Source organism: Filicampus tigris, chromosome 12 (assembly GCF_054856515.1).
Source record: "Filicampus tigris isolate MCC_2025a chromosome 12, RoL_Ftig_1.0, whole genome shotgun sequence".
Taxonomy (NCBI): Eukaryota; Metazoa; Chordata; class Actinopteri; order Syngnathiformes; family Syngnathidae; genus Filicampus; species Filicampus tigris.
This window is the reverse complement of record NC_141228.1, coordinates 19,057,213-19,079,147: the sequence shown is the minus strand read 5'-3', so window position 1 is coordinate 19,079,147 and position 21,935 is coordinate 19,057,213. Positions and strand designations below refer to the sequence as shown.

The window sequence follows — 21,935 nt, the reverse complement described above, 5'->3', positions numbered from 1 at the left end:
TCATTATTTCAGTAAATATTACTACTTTTTGTGGCAAATTTTTATTATTATTTTTTGTGACATATTTGTTTGTCAGTCAAGTTGTCAGTTGATGACGTAGAAATGGGGCGACTCAAAAGAGCGTCGGGGAGTCTGACTCCACCTTCTCTGAGCGCCATCAAAGGCATTTTGCTGTGCTCGGCTTCGGAGATTGATGCGGAAATGAACAGGTGGAGGCAACGTGACACACGCGCCGGGCCACATTAGCCGTCTCGTTTCGACCGTCTCCGCTGGCTTTATCTGACCCTGTGCCCCCCACCCCCCAAAAAGTGAGTGAGTAACCAACACGCCATGAAGAGACTTCCTAAAGTTACCGAGTTTAGTGCGAATTACATCTCCGTCCCGCCAATTTTAAGCAGCGCCGTACTCACTTTAAACTTTCTGTTTTTATATGTTCTGTATGTTGCCTGTTGTGAATGTAAAGCCTCTTGCAATTTTTGTGGCTATAATGTGTGACATCGGTTGTGCTTTGTGCCATCGTCATAGGTTTGCACCTGTGGCTGCTCACAACGAGATTATTGACACACACCCTCTTCGTTTTACCACCACGTTGTTGATAGACGTTGCATGCATGCATCTCAGTGCTGTGGTATGTGTGTGCAGGTTTGGTCAGTTGTGGGTGTATTTAATTGCAGCCTTGTTGAGTTAAACCATTAAAGAAGAAGCTATTAAAAATAGGAGATTGGTACTATGAAGTACACATGGCCCTTTTTTCCCTAATGCATACAAGATAAATGTATACAAGTTTAAAGTTAAAGACAACTGAATAGGAGTTAGGCAGTGATTCTGCCACATGCCACTAGTGCACAGATGTCAAACTCAGGGTCGGGGTCAGAACCCAGGCAAATCATGCACGTGGACTTAATGTTTCTTGCTAAATTTCCCAAATTTGTAAATTGTGTTTTTGACTTTTAATGACATTGAGATATTGCAAGCATGTTTTTAAAATTACCAACTCTCCTTTTGAAATAAATTGAAAAGTAGATCATTTTTTTTTACTGGCTTCTGAGTTCAAAACTAGTTATTAGGGGTGTAAAAAAAAAACTATTTGAATAAGAAAATCGTTTTTTGTTTTAAAAGATGCCGATGCATTGACTCAAACTGAATCGAACTGTTCCACTTCAACCTGGTGAGTTTGGTCATGTTTTTTTTAGCAAGCTGAGCCGTGAATGGTCGTTACATGTACGCTGAACAACTGTCATTTTACACGTATCCTCCTGAACTGAGCTGGACCATATAAAATCAAATCGTCGACGAACAGAATCGATCCCCAAAATCGTTCCCCTTTGAAATCGAACCATCCTTGAATTGTTTCGCACCCCAGATCGGAAACCGAATTGAATAATCTTTTGTGGAGAGATGCACACCCTTACTAGTTATCCATCAATTTTTTTGTGTATATGTGACAATATAAGGCAATGCATTTGTACAGGTTCACAGTTATAATGGAAGGAAAGCCATAACTACAATGTGGCCCGTGACCAAAATGAATTTAACATTAATGGTACACGTGCCACAATTTGAGAATACCTGCAGTATGGTAGTTTGTTCATTTCCAATATGAGTATGATTTTTGATTCAGGAAAGTGTTTTGTAACATGGAGGACTCTCACTTTTTCCTCCCGTTACCTCATGGTCTTCAAACACAATTTTCGTACACCGTTTAGAAGCAGTTTAAACCTTGCAATTTTTCCGTTAAAAAATGTGGCCTACTTTTAAAATTTTGCATAGTCTGTTGCCCGTGGTGTGTGATTATGTAAAGCATGCAGTTTACACAGCAAACTGTCATACTGTTTACACTGGTTTCAGTTTTTGCCCGAATTAAATAAGTAGTGGGTCAAAATATTCAGTCAATAACTGTATGGTGGGTTAAAGTTTAAACTCTATTTGTATTGTTTGTATTTTTAAAAGACCTGGCAAGTTGATTCTTACTACAGCAGCCACCATATTAAAGGGCAATGCAACCGCCATACTATTGTGCATGCACAAATGCTCATCAAAAAAACAATACTCGATATTTGACGACGCGTCACACCGACTGTCAAAAACAACAAGGAAAAAAGTATTTTTGGCTGTGTTGGCATATTAGACTTTCTATCCTGTTATTAAATTTGTCAAATAAACGTGCCTAGTTTTAAGCTGGTGCCGCAGCCACAACGTTGTTTGTTGGAGCTCGAGCTGAAACAGTATGATAATTTAATTTCACAATAATTGTGAGCAAGATTGTCATTAGGGATTCACTGAGCATGCATCCGTCTGCTGTAGAAGAGTAGTACCACACGCCCTCCAGCTCTCTCGCAACTCTTCTCATGAAGAGTTGTAAAGGTGAGGCAAAGCGACCTTGGCATAATATTTATGGCTTGTGAGCATGCATGCCAGGTCAAAATTTTCCGACAATTATAACTGCTTCTGAAGCACAAGAGGGCACAGTCTGTGGAAATGTTCAGCATGTGTGATACCATTGTCTGTTTATTAGTGGGAATTAAAATCACTATAGTCCCCTCTCCCCCCCACCCCCACCCACAAAAAAAAAATAGCCATAGATAGATTGAAAAATCCATTAAGTTGGCAGCACTGCCGGTGCTTCTGTAGACTAGCTTCTCTCTGTTCACAGACATGTTGTTGGTGCAAGTGGTGCACATTAGCAAGGGCGCAGTTTGCACTGAAGAAGCCATTAAAAAAAAAAAAAATGGGAGTAAAGTCCTCAGCCTCTTTTGAGAATTTATCAGGGCAAACAAATCTATCTTTATGTTTGGACCGTCAGCAATTATCCAAACTCACAACTGGTGGAAACGACATATCAGACAAATGAGTGGAAAATGATCGAGGGGGAAGCCAGTCTACGTTGCTGTCGTTTGTTACAGTCAAACTTTGACTTTGACTTTTATAGAACCCTGTCAATACGCTTTGATTTAATTTCCTGTAACAGGAAGTCAGACCAATGGAAGCGTGCGTTTACTCAGGCCAGTTGAGTCCTTCGCAAATTGTTGACTACGATGGAAATTGTGAACCAGTTTATTTAAAAACAATTGGCCTGTCGTTGTGACATGATGTCGCTCCATTTAACCGGAGCCAACTTGAGAATTTCTATTATGCTTTTTAAAGCCTGTTAACTTTTGAATGATTAAATGGTGGTTGGCAGAGAAAAAATTAGGGATGTCCCGAGCACATATTTTTTTGCATCCAAATCAGAATCAGACACTTGATTATTATTATTTATTTATTTTTATTTATTTTTTGTCCCGTTCCGACCGATACTTTGGCAATGCTTTAAGAACAAAAAAGGAGAGCACATCCAACAATTGGAATAAAGGTACAAATACAACACGGTTCACCATTGTAGAAGTAAAAACTTAACTCTGCATCAAACAGTGACGTTAGGATAACATCCGTTTGGATAATGCTGTGTGTGTCGCTTAGGAGCTGGTGTTCTAGCTCTTGAGTTTGTCACATGTGTATTACGCTGAGGACAGAACAAATAGTTGTTTACAAACGAGAGTGACGAGACTAGACTTCCTTCGCGGCACCAAACTCAATTCCAACTATGTACTGTAGTTGTAAGTTAGTCTATGGCTGCGCCTACTCTTGCGTTGTTCAATCTGTTGTTTAAACACGGGCGCGAGTAACAAATTAAGTTTTTGCATTCAGGAACTCACCCTGGCCTTCCATAGCTTCACATGTTCATTACTTTTCATTTTTAGGCTGTTCATCCCCAAAAGACATTTCACTAAGTGAGCAATTTCAGCGGTGCAAATGATCATATGGTTAAAATCATGAAAGCATTTTAAAAATGTATTATTTGGGAAAATTAGATCAAAGGTCACTTTGCTTCAAATGCAAAGTGACAACAATGTTGTTTCCGTCATACCAAAAGCCTTGCGTAATCCAACTAGTCTGCCAGGTTAATTTTGCACTTTCCCCATTTGTTATCCAGTGAGTTGGGTGTTTCTAGAAAAAAAAAAAAAAAAAAAAAATTTCACCCTCAGGGGTTACAATTGTCATGGGTGTGATGCTCTCCGATATGCTTATGTATATCATTGACGCATTTCAAACTTTTGGAACGTAACTCCACCTTGGAAAAGATACTTTATGTAATTTGAACATGGCTTTTTGTCTCTTTGGCAAAAGCAGGTACTAACAGGTATCATTTTAAATACCTGCCAAGTTGGCATGGGCCGATAATGGACTCTGACCGTATGATAACCGTGATTTACAGCTCTAAAAACGGCTTTTTGAAATATTTAAATAAAGACAGCATTTTTTCCCTCTGTTGAATTGAACCTATTTTTAAACAAAATATACTACAAAGCTGTATCATGTTAATTTAAAATAAATAACTACATGTAAATATTCTTCTTCAGTTTTAATCCTTCTCAGTAAGTCAAGAGTTTTCGATCACTGGTGAGCTATTTTTGGAACGGACCCGTGGGCCACTCATGATGTCCTTTGTGCTAACTAGCACCCGCTGGTATGCTATTTTTTTTATTTTTTATTTTTTTAGAAAGACAGTACACTTTAATCAAAGTAAAAGGGCATCTGTGTTGGCAATATCTGGTCTTGTCCGCTCCCTTTAGTCTCCTTCGCAGAAAAGTAAATGCACAAGACCCTCGGTCTGTTGTTAAGGTTTGAACAAAAAAAATATTCCCTTTGGTTTTATGTAACGGCAAAACAGTCACTAAACATAACATGAATATATATGCTGCTTAAAAACAAATGATCCCTGAAAATGTAAACGGAATCCTGCAACGACTTCAAGTATAATGCCGTGTTAATTATTTACACTAATTGGCAACTATTTACCTTGTTTCACATCCACCGAGTGCTAAAGGTGCAGCTCAACTTTGTCCTGCTATCCAGTGCAGACATGTGAAATCATCAAAATGTGTAGCCACGCCCACATTTCAGGCTTTTGGTTTGACTCCAAACAACTGGATATGGGCAGAGTGCAAAGCGACTCGCACCAGCTGAAAGGCAGTTTTCTCCGCCGTCGGGCATGAGCTCATTCATAGGGATGCAGCGGTGCACTTTTGTTGGTTGTGGAAAGTTCCAGAAATGTGAATCATAGGTGAGCGGGAGAAACCTGTGGAGGAGGGAAGGAAGGTGTGGCATTGGTAGAATGAGACCGGTAAAGGTGAAGGGTCATGGCTTTTTGAACAAGGTTGGGGGATGGGGCGGGGGATGCCTCTCAACCGCCCACCCACAGCAGCAGCACCTTACACCCACCCCTCATCCAAATCCATGAAACAAAGGAGAGTGAACAATGAATATGGCAGTCCTCGGGCTAGTCGTGCGACATTCCAGTAAGCTGAGGGGGGCGGTGGGGGTGCTGTAACAGTAAATTACGACTTGACTCCCGAGTAATCTCTGTCCTGTTTAAGTAATTATTCATTTGAATAGTCTGAACTTGATGATGTTCCATTTTTAGCTTTGGCTTGCCCTGTATGGTTTGCAACTGAGGCCACATTGAATAATAATTAGCATTTTTAATTCATAAAGTTTGGATGTTTTCCCCCTAAAATTGGTTGATTCAAATGTATTTATTTTTAAAAAAATCATTTATCGCAATGAATATTAATGAAAGAAAATTGTCAAATTAAAAGTGAAATATGCATTTATTGGACTAAATTGGTTGATTTATTTTTTTTTAAATTTTAAACAATTGAATTTTTTTTAATAGTTTGTCATTTTGTTTCCATCATCTCCAAATGTTCATTGTAAAAATCTTAAGTACAAACAAAAAATGCGATGTCCTTTTGTTTAAAAATAGCCTCTGAAAATGCATGTACTGCATGCTACATTTTTAAACGCTGTTTCAAATGCTATGATGCTATCATGCTAGCTATGACGCCCGCTAGTCAAAGGCTAAACTGCAGTATTTTTGTTAAGATTAACTAGTGACCAGAGCACACGTGAGTAACATTTCCTGTCCCTTACCTAACATGTTCCTTGTGGGAACTTGGTATGCCTCTGTATTTTTACCCCCAAAAAAAGTTCTTACAAACTATCCGTGACCCACTTTGAGGTCCCCACCCACCAGTTGAGAATCGCTGCTCTAGGGTATTCAAAGTAGTTCATTTCTTAACATTGTTAGGAAACTCGTTCCACAGTTTCACCTCCCTTTACCTGATTGACAATTTTAATCTCTTTTTATCTCCTTTCTCCCCCATCAAACATAAGTATTACATGTAGATTATTGATTCGAAAACTGAAGAAGCAAGTGTAATCATGCTTTGGTTTGGTTTTATTTGTTTTTATACTAGCATGGTGGGTCGGAGTGCCCTACTGTATGTTCTTCGTCTGATGCACCTAGTTGGGAAAAAAACCATAGATATCAATTGTCTTGATATATTCATACACAAACTTTTATTCTATGTAATGAATTTATTATGGCTGTTCAGTAACGGTACAAACAGCCGTGGCAGTAGACAGAACTCACTCCGAACTTTGACAATACATTTAATATGTTATTGTAAATTACACATCTAATGGCATTGACCTCGGTGCGCTAAATAATCCTTAATTTGCAAAGGGATTATAATACGACTCTTTATAAAGTAAACATTGCACAGTGTTTATGTTGAGTCTTCTTGCTACATAGCTGCCGTATGAGTGTTCAGTTTTACTTTTTTTTTTTTTTTTTTTTTCTCCTCTCGTAGCGACAAAGCGGCAGAGCAAGTTTTGTTGACATTGAGCTGCGAACAGTGTAGAATGACACCGTCTTGTTACTGCTCATTTTGACTTTGGCTCCATCCCCGGTAGCCTCAGGTTGCACCTTAATGTTTTGTCCTCCCATCGGTTTGATTTATTCAATTTTAAGGTGGATGATTATTTCGAGCGCGTGTTCACCACATCAAATGTTTTTTTTTGTATTTTTTTGTCAACTTTTAAATATGTGACATTGCTAATGTTTTTTAACAAACATACAAATGATGTATCATGGAAATATAATATGTTTTGCAAAATATGACATGAGAACCCTTCCTCTGCACGCTCATGGACGTTTGTAATCGATTTTAACGATCGAAACAATCGAATTTAGCCGATGCTACATGACGAATCTTCACTGTCTAGACTATTTTGTTGTATGTAAAGTGCTTTGTTACAGCTGTAGTTGTTGTGAAATGCGCCACATAAATAAAATTGTACTAATAAAATACTTTTAAAAAATAAATTAATAAATTGTAATATTTATTTTGAAATTTTTGATTTTAATTTTTTCTTGAAAAAAAAAATACATTGATAAATTGTAATTTATTTTGAATTTTTTTTTTTTCTTGCATATTTAACTAAGATGCATTCAATATATACACACAGATTGCCAAGATTGTACTGCAACAACAACATTTAAGATTCCTTTCAGTCAAACCTAATTTTGTTTTCTCATTTTCAATGTATTACTATTAAATGCTGTAAATTCTCATTCATCAACTTGTCATAACTTTATGGCCACTTGCGATGAGATCCAGTACAAGAGCTAATTTCCTCTGTGGAATTTTACTTTACAAAGATAGTGTTCAAAGGCAATGTTCAGTTTTGATTGACACTGTCAGAGAGGTATTAACAAGTTATTCATTATCGTGGTTGTAGCTCTGCACTGGTGTAGAGCTAGCTGCACTGCATTATAATGAGCGTTGTCTAATATGTTGGTTTCCTTAATTCTACACAACCACATTTATGAATGTGTCGTTAAATGAATACCTCGCTGACATTGGCAGTCAAAACTCACAATATAAGGTAGATGCAAAGATTTTATAATGTTGTTGGTAAAGTTTGTCAAAAAAAAAATCTGATTCAAATCGCCTTTGGTTACACACCTATTCCCATTGAACATTTTTACAAATTGCTGTAATTTTGCAACTCTTCTCAGGAGTAAACTCATCCATAAATTCTGTATTTCTATTTTTAAATGTAGGCTTTTATGCAAATGAGTCTGTTCTGCAAGATTCGCCTCAGGGTCAGGTGTTATAGCACTGCTTGTTGCTTTGAAACATGCACTCAAATGTTTTTTTTTTTTTTTAACTTAACTTAATCACCTTTCCTGGTGTGGCCATGTAAAGCGCACTGCAAGTATTTCACACGGGACATCAACAACAGAGCAAGTGTGGGCCTGACAGTAATGTCAGACTCCTCGCACCAACGTGGAAAATGGCGATGAATGTTTGCACTCGCTGCCTTAATGCGTTAGCAGCACACGCTTGATGTTTTAAATATCATTGAGTTGTTTTACTTTGTGTATGGCAATTATGATGATGATGATGATGTGGCAGCAACTCAAAAATCTTTAAACTCCACACCCAATGATATGATTTGTACATTAGGTCATAGATAGGTTACTAGAGATGGCAATGCATTGTTGCACGCGAGATGTATCAGCAATACATCTTGTCACTGGAATTTTACTGACTTCTACGTCTTGTGACTTATCCGGGTGATTGTGGCGGCGGCAGCGGACCAAATAACGTCATTGTGGCCACTAGTGTTGGGCTGAACGAGTTATCATTTTTTGGGGATCGAAATCATGATGCCAGACAGCGATCACATGATTGTCAAAATTTTTCTTTTTTTTTGTTCTTTTTTTTCTTTTTCAGCATTCCCGACTTACCCAGAATCAGTTGTATCATCTCTCTATCACACAAACGCCATCTCACTCTTAACTAATCATAAGCGGCATGCTACTTGTGAGAGGTCATGCAAACCAATCGGCTCCGAACTGCTGCTTGCGAACCGGGGGAGGCTAAAACGTGCCACATCAAGGTACAAGCTACAAGCTGCGCTTGCTATCTGGCACGGGTAAAACATCCTCCCGTGGTGCAGATCCTCTCCTCTAAGTAACTAGTCCTCGGCTCTGTGGCGGCAACTAAGACAAATTTCTTCATTATTCCTAGGCGGATGACTAGTAGCAACATCAACAGAGAGAGCACAAGGAGAAAATGCTAATCGCTAAGCTAATGGGTCTGGTCGCCAATCGCCAGAAAAATTGCTCAGCTGTCCGGCACATTTTATCACAGAAGTCTGGCAACTAGCAAGGAACATCAAATTAGCAATGCTAAATCGCTAAGCTAGTGGTTTTGGTCGCCAAACGCAAGAAAAATTGCTCAACTGTCCGGCACATTTTATCACAGAAGTCTGGCAACTAGCAAGGAACATCAAATTAGCAATGCTAAATCGCTAAGCTAGTGGTTATGGTTGCTAAAAACGCCAGAAAAATTGCTCGGCTGTACGGCACACTTTATCACGGAAGCCTGGCAACTAGCAAGGAACATCAAATTGTCAGGTCAATTAATAAGTGTTTTGATTGAAAATAGCACAGCGAATAATGACACCGTAAGCACCCCGTCAAAACAGAAACTAAGTTGCGGGCGAGGCGCTTATAAGGTCAAAAGTATTTTCTGAAAGCATCAATATTGGGCCATGTCCGGCAAAGTACGTACATTGCAGCAGAAAGGAGGCGTGAAGTCTTTCATAACTAGCTTTGAAACTAAACCACTATAATTGGCATTTCCACTTCCTCTAAGGCCACTATTTATAAGGTCGCTCATTTGACGAGGCGTTGGCCTCACGGGGCGAGATGACGATCATTTCTGAAATGGTGCTGTCAGCGACTGCGGCGCAGAACGATGGTGTATTTTGCTGTCAGGTGTGTTGTGGTATTTGGAGGAGGGGCGCTGGACCGCTGCCACCACCGCCACCCGCAAACCCGCAGCCCAACGGGGCTTGAGTGACAAGTCGAACCAGCCCAGTCGGTCTGTGCACCAGTGCACCTCTGCACTTTGTTTTAGTCAAATCCAGATTTATTTACGGTACCTGAAAGTGCCGTTCTATTCATTTCAAGTAGTTAGTGTGTGGAGCATTTGCCGAGTCGTGTATTTTTTTTTTTTTTTTTTTTTTTTTTTTTTTTAAATGACCCGCTTAAGTGACACATGACGATCTTATGAATGAAATTCCAGTGCCTCCGTTTGCATTGTTCCCCACAGTGGCTATTTAAATCCTACTAAAGAAGTGTCACAAATGGAGAATGTCACTATTGCTATTATATGACTACTACTGTTTCAAATTTGGGCTCCGACAACACAAGCGTGTGGCGGTGAAGTCATGGGGGAAAAAAATGCTAATGCTAGTTTTTATTCCTTGTGACATCCCGTTGCTATGTTTGTCACATGCGTAATTATATTTTCTGAGAAGGTTTTGCTCAGTGTTCAATTACTTGGGTTGCTCTAAAACACAAGAAGTTGCTTTCCTGACGAGGAGTTAAAAGAATTTTGAGGCATTATTGTCCTATCCAGTCATGTAGTTGGGCATCTGTTGTCATCAAGTGCCATTATCGGCCGCGCTTGCTAGCCCTCGAGTAAACATCATGGTCGGTTGGCGATGGCGCCCAGCTATGGTGTTGATTGTTCCGACAAAGCAGTTGTGCGTGATGTGTGTGTTGGCAATGTTGTCCATCAATGACGGACATATGAAATGTAGACCCAAACATGAAGAAATGACTCGCCTAATTTGTGTTTCGGCTTAAATGGTCGTGTCAGTTTTTTCAGTCTGTATTAGCACACAATCAGAATACATGGGGAAAAAAAATGCTAATGCTAGTTTTTATTCCTTGTGACATCCCGTTGCTATGTTTCTCACATGCGTAATTATATTTTCTGAGAAGGTTTTGCTCAGTATTCAATTACTTGGGTTGCTCTAAAACACAAGTGTACTTGACAACCATCATCTTGCAGCGTTATGTTTAAAATTTCACATACAATCATAGGGAATACAGTATGATTCAATTCTCATTTTTGTTGTTGTTCAGTGACAAGTGAGTACTAAATGAGTATTAATCACAAACAAATCAAAGCCATAAATGTCATTGTGAAGGCCCACCATGACAATTGTCGGCCAATGACAAAACCCAGTATTGATCACATGAGAGAAAATTCTAATTTGTTCCACGACCGCGCTTGAAACTCCAAACTCTTATCGCAAATCATCTTTACGCATTGAAATAAACGTCATTAATCTGTTCCCAAAGTAACACTCTATAATATTGTATTTTTTCAATTTTTTTTTTTAAGTTTTTTTTTTTTTTTTTTTGTGTTTTTTTTTTTTAAAGGCTCCTTCTGATGTGTGCGCCTTGGCCACCGGAGGGCATAACAATACAGTAAAGTCAGCACTACTTTCAATCAGGTGCAAGAACATACGTCTTTTATTTGTGATATCGAATCTATGCCCCTGAGTGTTACGATATTGTCCATCCGCATGTGTTGCTGCGCCCTTTGCGCTAACACCGCAACACCTCTGTTAATTGTTCAGCCCTCGTACATTCAGCAGCAGCCGCAATAAAATAGAACAATGACTGGCCTTCATCTGAATAATATTCAACTCCCACAGCGTGGAGGACAAACAGGGCAACTCGAGAGCCAGGTTTCCATGTGTGTGTAGGGTGTGGCCAGGAGAGTCGTTGAGTGGTGGGAGGAGAGACGGAGGACTGTGGGAGGGGAGTTGCGCTGAAAGTCAGGCCGTGGTCTCGGGCCGAGCAGTTTCATTTGAAACGATGTGTGTTTAAACAGGGTCGGCGACGCCACTGTAGACGCACACACATCGCCTCTCTTGACTCTCGTTCTCAACTCCTCTCCCTCCTCCTTCCGTTTCTGTGCTGGTTATTCATCCACCGGGGTGAGTCAGGGAGGGTGGGGAGTCGGAAGACGGCTGTACCAGTCGCGTTTTTTTTTTTTTTTTTTTTCCCCTTCATTCCCTCCTTCCCTCCCCTCCGTTCCACACACACACTCTGATTCTCTCCCTCATCGCACTGCAGTTTCTACTCGCTCCGCTCTTCTCTCCAAGAGAGAAGCTGCCCAAGAGGATTCTCTCAACGCTGGCTTTAGTTTTCCGAAGCTGGAAATTCCGCTTTTTTCAGCTGGGTAAGTCATTCACTTGAAGTTGAACTAGCATTTGTGCGCCCCCAATTTTTGAGCGGTGCTGTGTTTCATGTTATTTTCACTTTTGATTTTTTTTTTCTTTTTCAAAGTTGTTTATAAGTGTGTACTCTGGTGCTGGAGGTTACATATTTGGCTTTTCCATAACAAACTTTGTATTTTGGGTGTTTTTTTTTTTTTTTTTACTGTCATCCCTTCTCCCGGTTTGTTCATTAACTCTTCCCACCTTTTTTTTTTTTTTTTCCATCCTGTGATTCATTGACTCTGAACAGGAAACACTCCACTTTGTCTCCTTGACTAGACGTAAACCAGCCACTTTGTTGTCAAGGCTGCGATAAAACAACTCACGCAAAAATCTGTAACGTGACTATAATGTTGTAATGTATTTTTTCTGGTTGGGGCACTGACTAAAAATGCTGCGGAGATCATGAGTGATGGTGTCATGTGAGCTGGAAAAAAACCAAACATCTTGCACGATTTGGGAAGTTTCTGTCTTCTGGTGCAGCGTTTCTTAAAGAGTTGCTTTCTTAATATTGTAATTGTCAGTAGGGCTGAGCTTTCCTATCAGTTCATTGATAGTTGAATTCACTCAATTTGTGTGCACTTTTGATTTTCTGATGAGTCGTCTCTTGACGTAGTCGGGCGTGCGCTACTTGGCTTAAACCCGCAGATGCACTCTCAACGTGCTTTCGAAGAACGGCAAATTGAGCTCCATCCGTGCTGCGTCGCACCTCCTCCAGGCAGACTTAATCTGCTCAATACAACATTGGCATGTAAACAGGAGTTCAGAACGCCAATGAAATCGATTTGGTCCAATTCACTTTCAAGCAGGACACAATTTTTGGTAGTGTTTAAAAAAAAAAAAAAATGTCCCCCTTTTGTAGGTTTTGTCTCATGGATGCATCGAATTTACCACTGCACTTTGACAATTATAGCTTGAACTCTGTTAAATTGCCAAACACATATTTTAGCTTTGACAACACTGACCCTTTGCTGAAATCAACAGGTGGTCGAAAACTAGCAGCAGTTCCCCAAACGTGTGGGAACGTTTTTCTAAAAAATCAGGCTGGTGGCACACTCACTCACAAAATACGCACGTCTATCCGCAAAAATCACAAGCGCTATGAGTGCCCATCCGAAAAGGCATCCGCTAACGCTAGCTAGTGGCTATGAGGCTAAATCCTCATGTCGGCAAATTCACGAAAGGCCTTTCTGTAAAAATGAAGAGACGACCTAAGCCTTCATCCCGCTCGCGATCCTCTTCCTCCTTCCGCTGGCCCCACCCCTTTTAGTCACATCCAATCACAGACACCTTTGTAGTCTCACAGGCAGTCGCATCTCAAATCTTACGACAATCCACGCAACACAACTATTGCAAAGCATTCCTTCCAAATTTTTCCGTAAATTTGATACTCCAATTCTATACTGCAACAACGCTGCTGTTGTGTTGCGTGAATTGGTGTGTTTTTCATTTACAAGGTCCAACTGTTTGCGAGGCCTTGAAGGTACGGTATCAGATTGTGATTGGATGAACAAATCTGGTGTTGGGCCAGTGCAACCAAAAGTGATTAAGTTAGCGTTTGTCTTGGAGAGGCGTGAGAGTTTGGAGGCAAAAATGCTACACAGCGAGTTTACAACAGAGGAAAAAAAGTCTATGATGTCAATTAATGGCCGCGGACTTGACTAAAAATAAAAATCTGAAGTTGTTCAAGCTCCAGTTTGCCCATCCATGTTTGTTGTGTTCCGTAACGCCACTTTTCATACGGCAATGCATGATATATTTTTGTTTGTACAGTCGATCAGATCGGCGGATCTTTTGCCTCCCGTGCAAAATCAGTGATTGGTTGTAATGTCATGATTTGCAGATCGCTCAATTGGCATCATTGATCGATCTGCAAATGATGACATTACAGCAAACACAATCTCAAAATTAATAGTCCAAATTTTCTCATCATATACTGTCTTGATTTTTTTTTTTTTTTTTTTTTTTCCCCAGTATTTAGAAATAATTTGGGGGTTTGTCAGGAGTGTTTATCAATGAATGTTTTTGGGAGAATTTTTAGGGTTTAATTGTTTTTTTTTCCTCAATGCACTTCAATGAGTGTCAATTATACACAAATTTTGGCTTTTCCTGGGCCGGGCCAATCCCAATCCCCCGCAAATGGTGGGGGTCGACTGTCCAGCAAATTGTTCAAATATATTGGATGGATTGGTCCAACTTTTGATCGGATATTTTGTTTTGTTTCTTTTTTTTTTTTTTAACTCGCTGATCGGTTTTCGGCTTCAAAATCCTGATGGTGTAAAGCCTATTTGTAAGTTTGGGTCCTCGGTGGGAACCAAGTTTGTAATTTGGATCTTGAGATGAAAAGGTTTGGAATTGTACTGTAATTTTTATGTGTAACTGCTGACTGGCTGAAGTCACTCCATTTGCAATGCAGTGTGTGTAAGACTATAATTAAAGAGGGTGAGGACAGATGGTGGTGGTTTAGTTTGCGTTGAAGTGATGGACAAAGTGGAAATGGAACAATTGAATTGGTTGTCAATGGCAAGTTTTTATGGTTTTCATCCCGGTGCAAAGGCGGAGGTTTAATTTCAATTTCCCTTCAACTTTGATCTTTATCTGGGTTTCAGGTGACACGCATGTTTCTCCCTTTCCTTATGGTTGTCATGGTTGGGAGATTTTTACGCCTGATTTTTGAACTCGAATGGACGCGAGATCATTTCAGACACTTAAGGAGCTTAAGTGATAAGCTGGCAGCGGAGAGCAAATCTCATACTGCTGCTAAAAAATACAAATAAAAAACGTCCAGCGTAAGTCCCGGTTAAGGGAGAAGCTCCGCCTTCCTTTCAGCTGAACCTCTACAGTATGTTTTCTCCACAATTCAAAGTCTAGGTGTGTTTCCCCCGACCAGATGGTGACTGATCATCTGGTCGACTTAACTGTTGAGCATTTTTCCTCAGAACAAGACCTTGAAGTTTGCACTCATCACAGACATGAGTGTGCACTTGCTGAAATGCGAGGCGCCCGCCCCAAATACCTCGCCGTTGCTCAAAAACAGCCACAGAGTTTTGTGTAAGAGTTTTGTGAAATGTCATTTATCTGATGTTGTCATGCCACGCACCGCCATTTGCGATAACGCTCGGACGAAACTGCTGTCTAAATAAGTTTCGACGAGTCAGCGGAAGGGCTTACTGACTTGAGTGTTTCTTAGAGTGTGTTCGGGCAGGCCCAGATGTTTCTAGAATATTTGAAGTAGGTGGTCTAAAGATTTATATAAAAAAATGTATATATATTTTTCTGGTAAAGTTTGAGAGACACTGACTTGTTGAACGCACAAAAAGTCAATCGTAGCTGTCACTTTATGCCTGTGGAGATTTGACTGACTTGGATTCAAAATGGCGCCATTTTGAATCCAAGTCAGTTTTGTTTGGAACGTGTTTGTTTTGTTTGGCTTTCAACAATGGGCTAAAATTGGTAAAACCTGCTTCGATTTTGACAAAGTACGGTAGTATCTTGACTTTCTTGCGCCTTTTCTGAATTACCAGTTGTCATGTTTTCAATTTTTTTTTTTTTTTTTTTTTTATAGAAAGGAACAAAAAAGAAACACAGCTATGTGGTCATTTTAAATGTCCCGGGTAATCCTGTTTACACATTTCAACCGTGAGTGGCGATAGACAGCTTGAAGCCTTTTTTTTTTTTTTTTTTTTGGGAGAAATTGTTCATTATCTATCAAACCGCTGCTTGTTGTTGAAGTAAGTTGAGTTCACTGCCATCAGGCAGTGAGAATCACACTTAGATTCTCAACGCTCCAAAGACAATTGTGCTGAATGCATCGCTGGGGGGGCTTTAAATTCCAAATCTTGTTCAATCCTATCTATGGTAAATACTTAACCCGCCTTTGTTTGCGTTCCCTCGCGACAACGTATCGGCTTGTAATGATATTGGCTCAAGGCGGGCTTCTCTTGTGCGGTCGGTCATTGTTGATTGTACATCAAACAATGGCGCTTTCTGGCTCTACTTTCAAAGGAGAACACGCCCCGTTTGTCCCCAATAGTCATCAGGGTTTCAGAGTACTAGCAACATTCCTGTGAGCATGCTCGGCGTATTTGGAGTTGGCACTCATTCCGTGCGAGTAAGGCCACAGTAAGTTTAAGCTTGCCGAAGGAGATGTTACAGTTGCCCCCCCCCCCCTCGATATTTCCGCGTTGGGATTGAGAGGTGAGAAAGCAGCCAGGAGTGCCGCCTCGTCTCAGGGCGAGGAAAGACGTCCCACTTCGCCCGTGGCCCCTCCCCGGCTCATGTCAGGCCATGTCGCATGAGCAGAGCCAGGCATCCTGGGATTTTCATTGGGGTTTTTTTAGGTTGGGGAAGTACTTGGCTTTGGTAAAATTGTATTTTTGTCCAGCGGAATCAGGATTTGTCTCAAATTGCAGCTCCTTGAATTGAGAAGGCTTTAATTACTTTTTTATCCCTTAGTGGCAGCACATTTACCTCATTTATTGCCAGACATTTTCAGACTCTATTTTACCCTAACGTTTGAAAAAAAAAAAAATGTGATTTTTTAAAATTTTTTATAAATTGCTGGGATTGAATGGCTGGACTGTGAAAATACAAATAAATACGTCATTGGCAGTAAATGAGTTAAAATGTTTGGAAATTTTTGTCATTTCAGTGATCTTACTGTTTAATTTCCTAATGTCTTTGGAAATTGCAGGGTTGAGTAATGATTGACCACTTTTTTTTTACGAGGCGTGAACTCGTGCAGACTGCGAAACGTGTCACAAGGTTCCGCAAAAGAAGCGGAAGGAACGAATAAGTGTAATATGGAACCGAAAAAAAGTCGATGTGGTTTTATTTTGTTTGTGGTGTGATTTGGTGTATTAGACTTTGAGTTGAAGTGTCTTTTTTTCATACTCTCTTTTTTTAGACCACTGGCTACAAAACGGCAAACATGCTGCAGGAGATGAAGGAGTTTGGCTCACATGCCATGGATATATATGACTACCTCATCGCAGGAGTTGGTCAGTCTTTTCACCTTTTAAGTAACCTTTCACGTAAAGATTATGATTTGTACTTCTAAATGTGCATTGGAGGTGCAGTAATTGAATTTAAAAAAAAAACAATGTTAGTGCATTTTCTGCAGTCAATTTGGGAAAAAAAAGGTTCCATTTTTGAATAAAGGGATAGGCATGTTTCTTTAAATCGTATAGAAATTAAAGCATGTTTCTTTAAATCTGATTAGTCAACAGAATAATCATCAAAATCATTAGTTGCAGCCCTCGCGTTCACCTTATGGATTTATTTTTTTCAGCTAAGTTTGTGAAACGGATGTTGATTAATCGCAACCTGTTGAGTCAAATTGGAGCGCACTACTTTGTTGCAACCAGCGGAGGTGCTCTTGAGTCACTCAACTAGTTTGTTTCCCTGAAGAAGAATAATAAGACATCTTTAGAAAGTCTTAATCGTCCATTCAACGGCACAGCAAATTCTGGCAGCGTTCACCTGCTGTTTTTGATGTTGACATTAAAACAAGTATTTAGAGCATTCATAGAGCCGCCCCAAATAATATTTTAAAAAAGGAACCAATAAAATGTTTTGGTTTTTTTTCCCAATTCACATCTCTCAACCAATGTATTCTTCCCCCTCCAGATCCTCGACTGAAGAATCATTTCCTAATGCAGAGTCCTATTCCCATGACTGTAATTTTGCTGTGCTACCTGTTCTTCGTACTGTACCTGGGCCCTCGCATCATGGCCAATCGAAAGCCCTTCCAGCTGAAGGAGGCCATGATAGTCTACAACTTTGCACTTGTGGCGCTTTCGATATACATCGTCTATGAGGTGAGTATGCTTTTCATCCTCGACTATGTTGAAGCTGTATTTTTTTTTTTTTTTTTGTAAGTTTTCAACTTTTTTTTTTCCTCTCTCCCCGTCTTTAGTTCTTGATGTCTGGATGGGCCACAACGTATACTTGGCGATGTGACGCAATCGATGTGTCCAACAGCCCTGAAGCACTTAGAGTAAGTTCATGATTTTTTTTTTTTTTTTTTCCTATTCAAGCGACTGAGGCGGGAAGTGATGCAATTGAAAGTTTTAATGGAAGTGGGGGGAAAAAAAAATAAAATCGAACATCGTCACAGTGCACTGAAATGACGCAGATGCAAGGAAATGCAGAGTGGGAAAGAGTTTTGTCAGAGGCAGAATGGCATGACCCCTTCTTGTGATTGGCTCCAAGTGAGCCCTTAAGGAGTGGGCAACTCGGGTCCTCAAAAGCCGTTGTCCTGCATTTTTTTTTTATTTTTTAAGCTGCTTCCCTCCCTGCCTTATATCAATCCGAAGCTCTGACGTTGCATTGCCAAATAGATATTATGTTGCAGTATTTTTAGTTTTTCTTTGTCGGGTTCCAAAAATGAGTGCACCTGGTTTTCACCCCCCTTTCAAACACGTCCCTTAATGCCACCAAACAAGCCATCGTAATTCGTCTCAGGTGTCATAAATCAGACTGCACGTGACAAATGCAGCTTTTTTTTTTTTTTTTTTTTTTTGCCATTGCGAATTAGTTCCAATGTGTTTTTCGACATGGTGAAGCAGCATGTGGCATCATTGAAAAAGTTATTGTCTGTTCAGTGTTTAGTTTAAGTGGTAAAGCAGCTGCCATTGTTGCTCCCCCCTTGTGTGCTGCATTCTTAGAACGATAATTCTTGGTGTTTATTGTGGTAATATAGAACATGTTGCCACAACAGATCCTATCAACAATTGCGTAAAAGTCGCCGTTAACGTTGACGCAGCAGGAAAGGTGCCTGGAAGGCGAGCCCCCCCCCAGCATAAAATACTAAGCGTAGCTGGACAAACACGCATGTACAGTGCTTAACAAATATGTTTAACCAGCAGAAGTCATAAATCAATTAAATTAAATACACTAGGATCAGAGTCGTTTAAATGTACCTATGTTTATAGTTTAAGCTGTAAACATACCATGAACTATGATCCCAAAAGAGTTGAATAAAGTTTCAAGATAATCTAACATTACTCTTAAAAATAAATTGCTTCCAGATGACTTTATTTCAAATATGCACTGTGATTATTTTATATATATCCGAACAGTAACTAATATATATTTTTTAATATAATTAATTGACTATTTATGAGCGATGATTCGATGGAAGTCTCTTCTGTTCTTTCCTTCAGATGGTCGAGGTGGCCTGGCTGTTTTGGTTCTCCAAAATCATTGAGCTCATGGACACCGTAAGTCACACATTTGATTTCTTTCCCACTGGCGTACACGTGGGGGCCAAAAGTTAAGTTTTGTGTAGAAACCCTTTTTTTTTTTTTTTTTTTTTTTTTTTTTTTTTTTTTTTTTTCTTTCAATGTTAGATCTTCTTTGTGTTGAGAAAAAAGAGCGGCCAGATCACCTTCCTACACATCTTCCACCACTCCTTCATGCCCTGGACCTGGTGGTGGGGAGTTGGCTATGCTCCCGGTGAGTACACATGAACTCAAGCTGGCTTCCATCCCGGACGTGACCCCGCGCTCGCTACCTGCATACCAATCTTTTGCTATCTTGTCAAAGAGCCTTTGTCTGGAGACACTCTGGCCTACTGATAACTGTTTATAGTCGGATGAAAACCTGGTATGTCTGTTCCCTATTTTGTGCAAAAAAAAAAAAAATCTTGATAACTGTGACTTGGTCCATGGAAATACACCACAAGCGACTGTTGTTAGTCCCCCCCCCCCACCCATTCCTAAATTCAAAAGTAATTTTCAAGAAGAGTGTGCAGTTTTGAAGCTGCTAGCAAGATTTGAATGTAGCCCGCTAACGTGATTTGTTCATGAAGGAATATTGCCAAAAATGAAATGTTACCGGTTTTGGAAATTATAATCAATTGAAATACGAGAGATGATCTGTGTCCCCATGAGCCTCTGTGAGCGGCGACGCGCGTGAGCAAATCCATCACAACTTCTTTCTGTAGTTTCTGATTGGCTAGTTTTATCCGCACCGTGATAAGGTATGAAATAATCATTCAGAATTATTATAGGCATGAGTGGTGCCAGAGAGGGACGTTTGTCCTCACGGAACATTTGAATAAAATTCTGTTAGGTTAAGATGGTTTTAACATATATGACAATCAGAATCACTTCAATCAGTTATTGCCCCAAAGATTTTTGGTGAGCTTTTTGTTTCATGGCGTGCAGTGAGATTTTTCCAACGCGCCTTGGCCCCATCGCGTTTGCGAAACAACACCTTACGTTATGTGTGGTTCCGACCTCAGGTGGAATGGGGTCCTTCCACGCGATGGTGAATTCTTCCGTCCACGTGATAATGTACTTCTACTACTTCCTGGCTGCCGCCGGACCTCGCTTCCAGAAGTTCCTGTGGTGGAAGAAATACATGACAGCCATTCAGCTCGTACGTACTGCTGTACAGTCTTGAAGCTAGACTTCTCTTTCTCTTTTTTTTTTTTTTTTTTTTTCCTTTTTTTAACTTTGTGCTTGTTTTTCTTTTTCATTTTCTTCTTTTTCTTTTTCATCTTTTTTTCCTTTTTCTTTTCATTTTCCTTTTTATTTTTGTCTGCTATCTTGTTTTTACTATTTTTTTATCTTGTCTCGTCTCTTTTCTGTTTTCTTCATTTTCCACCTTGTTTTCTTTTTTTGTTTTTTTCGTACTTTTTTGTGTTCATCTTTTTACCTTTTCTTTTGCTTGTGTATTTTCTTGTTTCTTTTCCATTTTTCTTTTTTCACTTTTTTCCGCATCATTTTCATATTTTTCGTCTTCTCGGTCTTCAGCTTTTTTTCTTCATATTTTTCCCCGTTTTCCACTCTTTTAGTATTGTTTATTTTCGATTTGACCTTTTTCTTTTTTTTTTAATCATTTGCTTTTTTGGTTTTCATTTATATTTTTCTGTTGCTCTTTTTTGGTTTATAATTTTCTTTTCCCTCTTCTGTCTTTTTCATCTCGGTCTCTTTCACCGTTACTCTTTCGCTCCTCGTCATTTATTCGTCCCGCTTTTGTCCCCCGACAGATCCAGTTCGTCCTGGTATCCCTCCATGTGACTCAGTATTACTTCATGGACAGCTGCGACTACCAGTTCCCCATGATCATCCACATGGTGTGGGTTTACGGCACCTTCTTCTTTGTACTTTTCTCCAACTTCTGGGTTCAGGCGTACGTCAAGGGCAAGCGGTTGCCCAAGCAGGACATCAGGCCGTGTCGGAACGGCACCGCCGCCTCTTCCACCCCCGCCGTGTACGCCAACGGCAAGCACCGCGAGAACGGCGTCAAACACGGCACGGCCAACGGCACCAGCAATGGCACGGCCCACCACGAAAATGGCAGCGCTCCCATGGGCAAGATGAAGAAGGCCTAAGGGCGGCGGGAAGGAAACTCCCAAAAAGTATGACCTCGCGAAGCCGTCACACCGATCACGGATTCCAAAGATGATTTTGGCTGCGTTTCTTGTCCTATTTTTAGTTTTCTATGTGAAACGGGGGAGGGAGGGGAGTAACGCAGTCTGTGACTTCCACAAAGGGGGATTCCACATTTGTTTGCTTTCGTTTGTCTCTCTGAATTTTTTTTTTGGGAATGCACAATGTATGAAGAGAAGATATCCACTGACATGCAAGTTTAGTATCACACTGGTTGCCTTTCACTTAAGACATGTCTTCATATCACCCCTTTGTGGACAGATGACTGTACAGAAGACTTGAAAATACTTTTATCTGTAAATAGTTTTACAACAAAATAACTAATTGTATTGGTTAGGCTTTCTACTTTCTAAATTGTGTATTTAAAAATAAAATGCCAATAAACCATGCCATAAATGATCTTAGGTGCATTACGCGTCCTTTTTCTATTTCTGCTTTCGGGTGGAATTTCAGCATGGCTTGATTTCCTTTTTTTTTGTGATGAGATTTTTGTGTAGCCATCGTCATCATCACACCAGAGTGTGACATTGTACTGCGTTGCAACAAAGAAGAAAA

At 40.0% G+C, this 21,935-nt stretch overlaps 1 protein-coding gene across 4 annotated transcripts; it reads left to right on the top strand.

Annotated features, from left to right (window-relative positions):
• The first annotated feature begins 133 nt into the window (after positions 1 to 133).
• Positions 134 to 21,779, top strand: elovl1b (ELOVL fatty acid elongase 1b). Of its 4 annotated transcripts, XM_086046616.1 has the most exons (9): positions 11,553 to 11,697; positions 11,837 to 11,942; positions 16,886 to 16,979; positions 17,608 to 17,798; positions 17,897 to 17,977; positions 19,146 to 19,202; positions 19,332 to 19,437; positions 20,228 to 20,364; positions 20,978 to 21,779. In XM_086046616.1, the coding sequence occupies exons 3-9, from the start codon at positions 16,910 to 16,912 to the stop codon at positions 21,320 to 21,322; spliced, it is 987 nt and encodes a 328-aa protein (XP_085902742.1). In that variant the 5' UTR covers positions 11,553 to 11,697; positions 11,837 to 11,942; positions 16,886 to 16,909; the 3' UTR covers positions 21,323 to 21,779. The 4 variants fall into 4 exon arrangements, with proteins under 4 accessions (XP_085902741.1, XP_085902743.1, XP_085902742.1 ...); XM_086046615.1 differs by lacking the exons at positions 11,553 to 11,697; positions 11,837 to 11,942 and adding an exon at positions 134 to 308; XM_086046617.1 differs by lacking the exons at positions 11,553 to 11,697; positions 11,837 to 11,942 and adding an exon at positions 134 to 312.
• Positions 21,780 to 21,935: the final 156 nt, after the last annotated feature.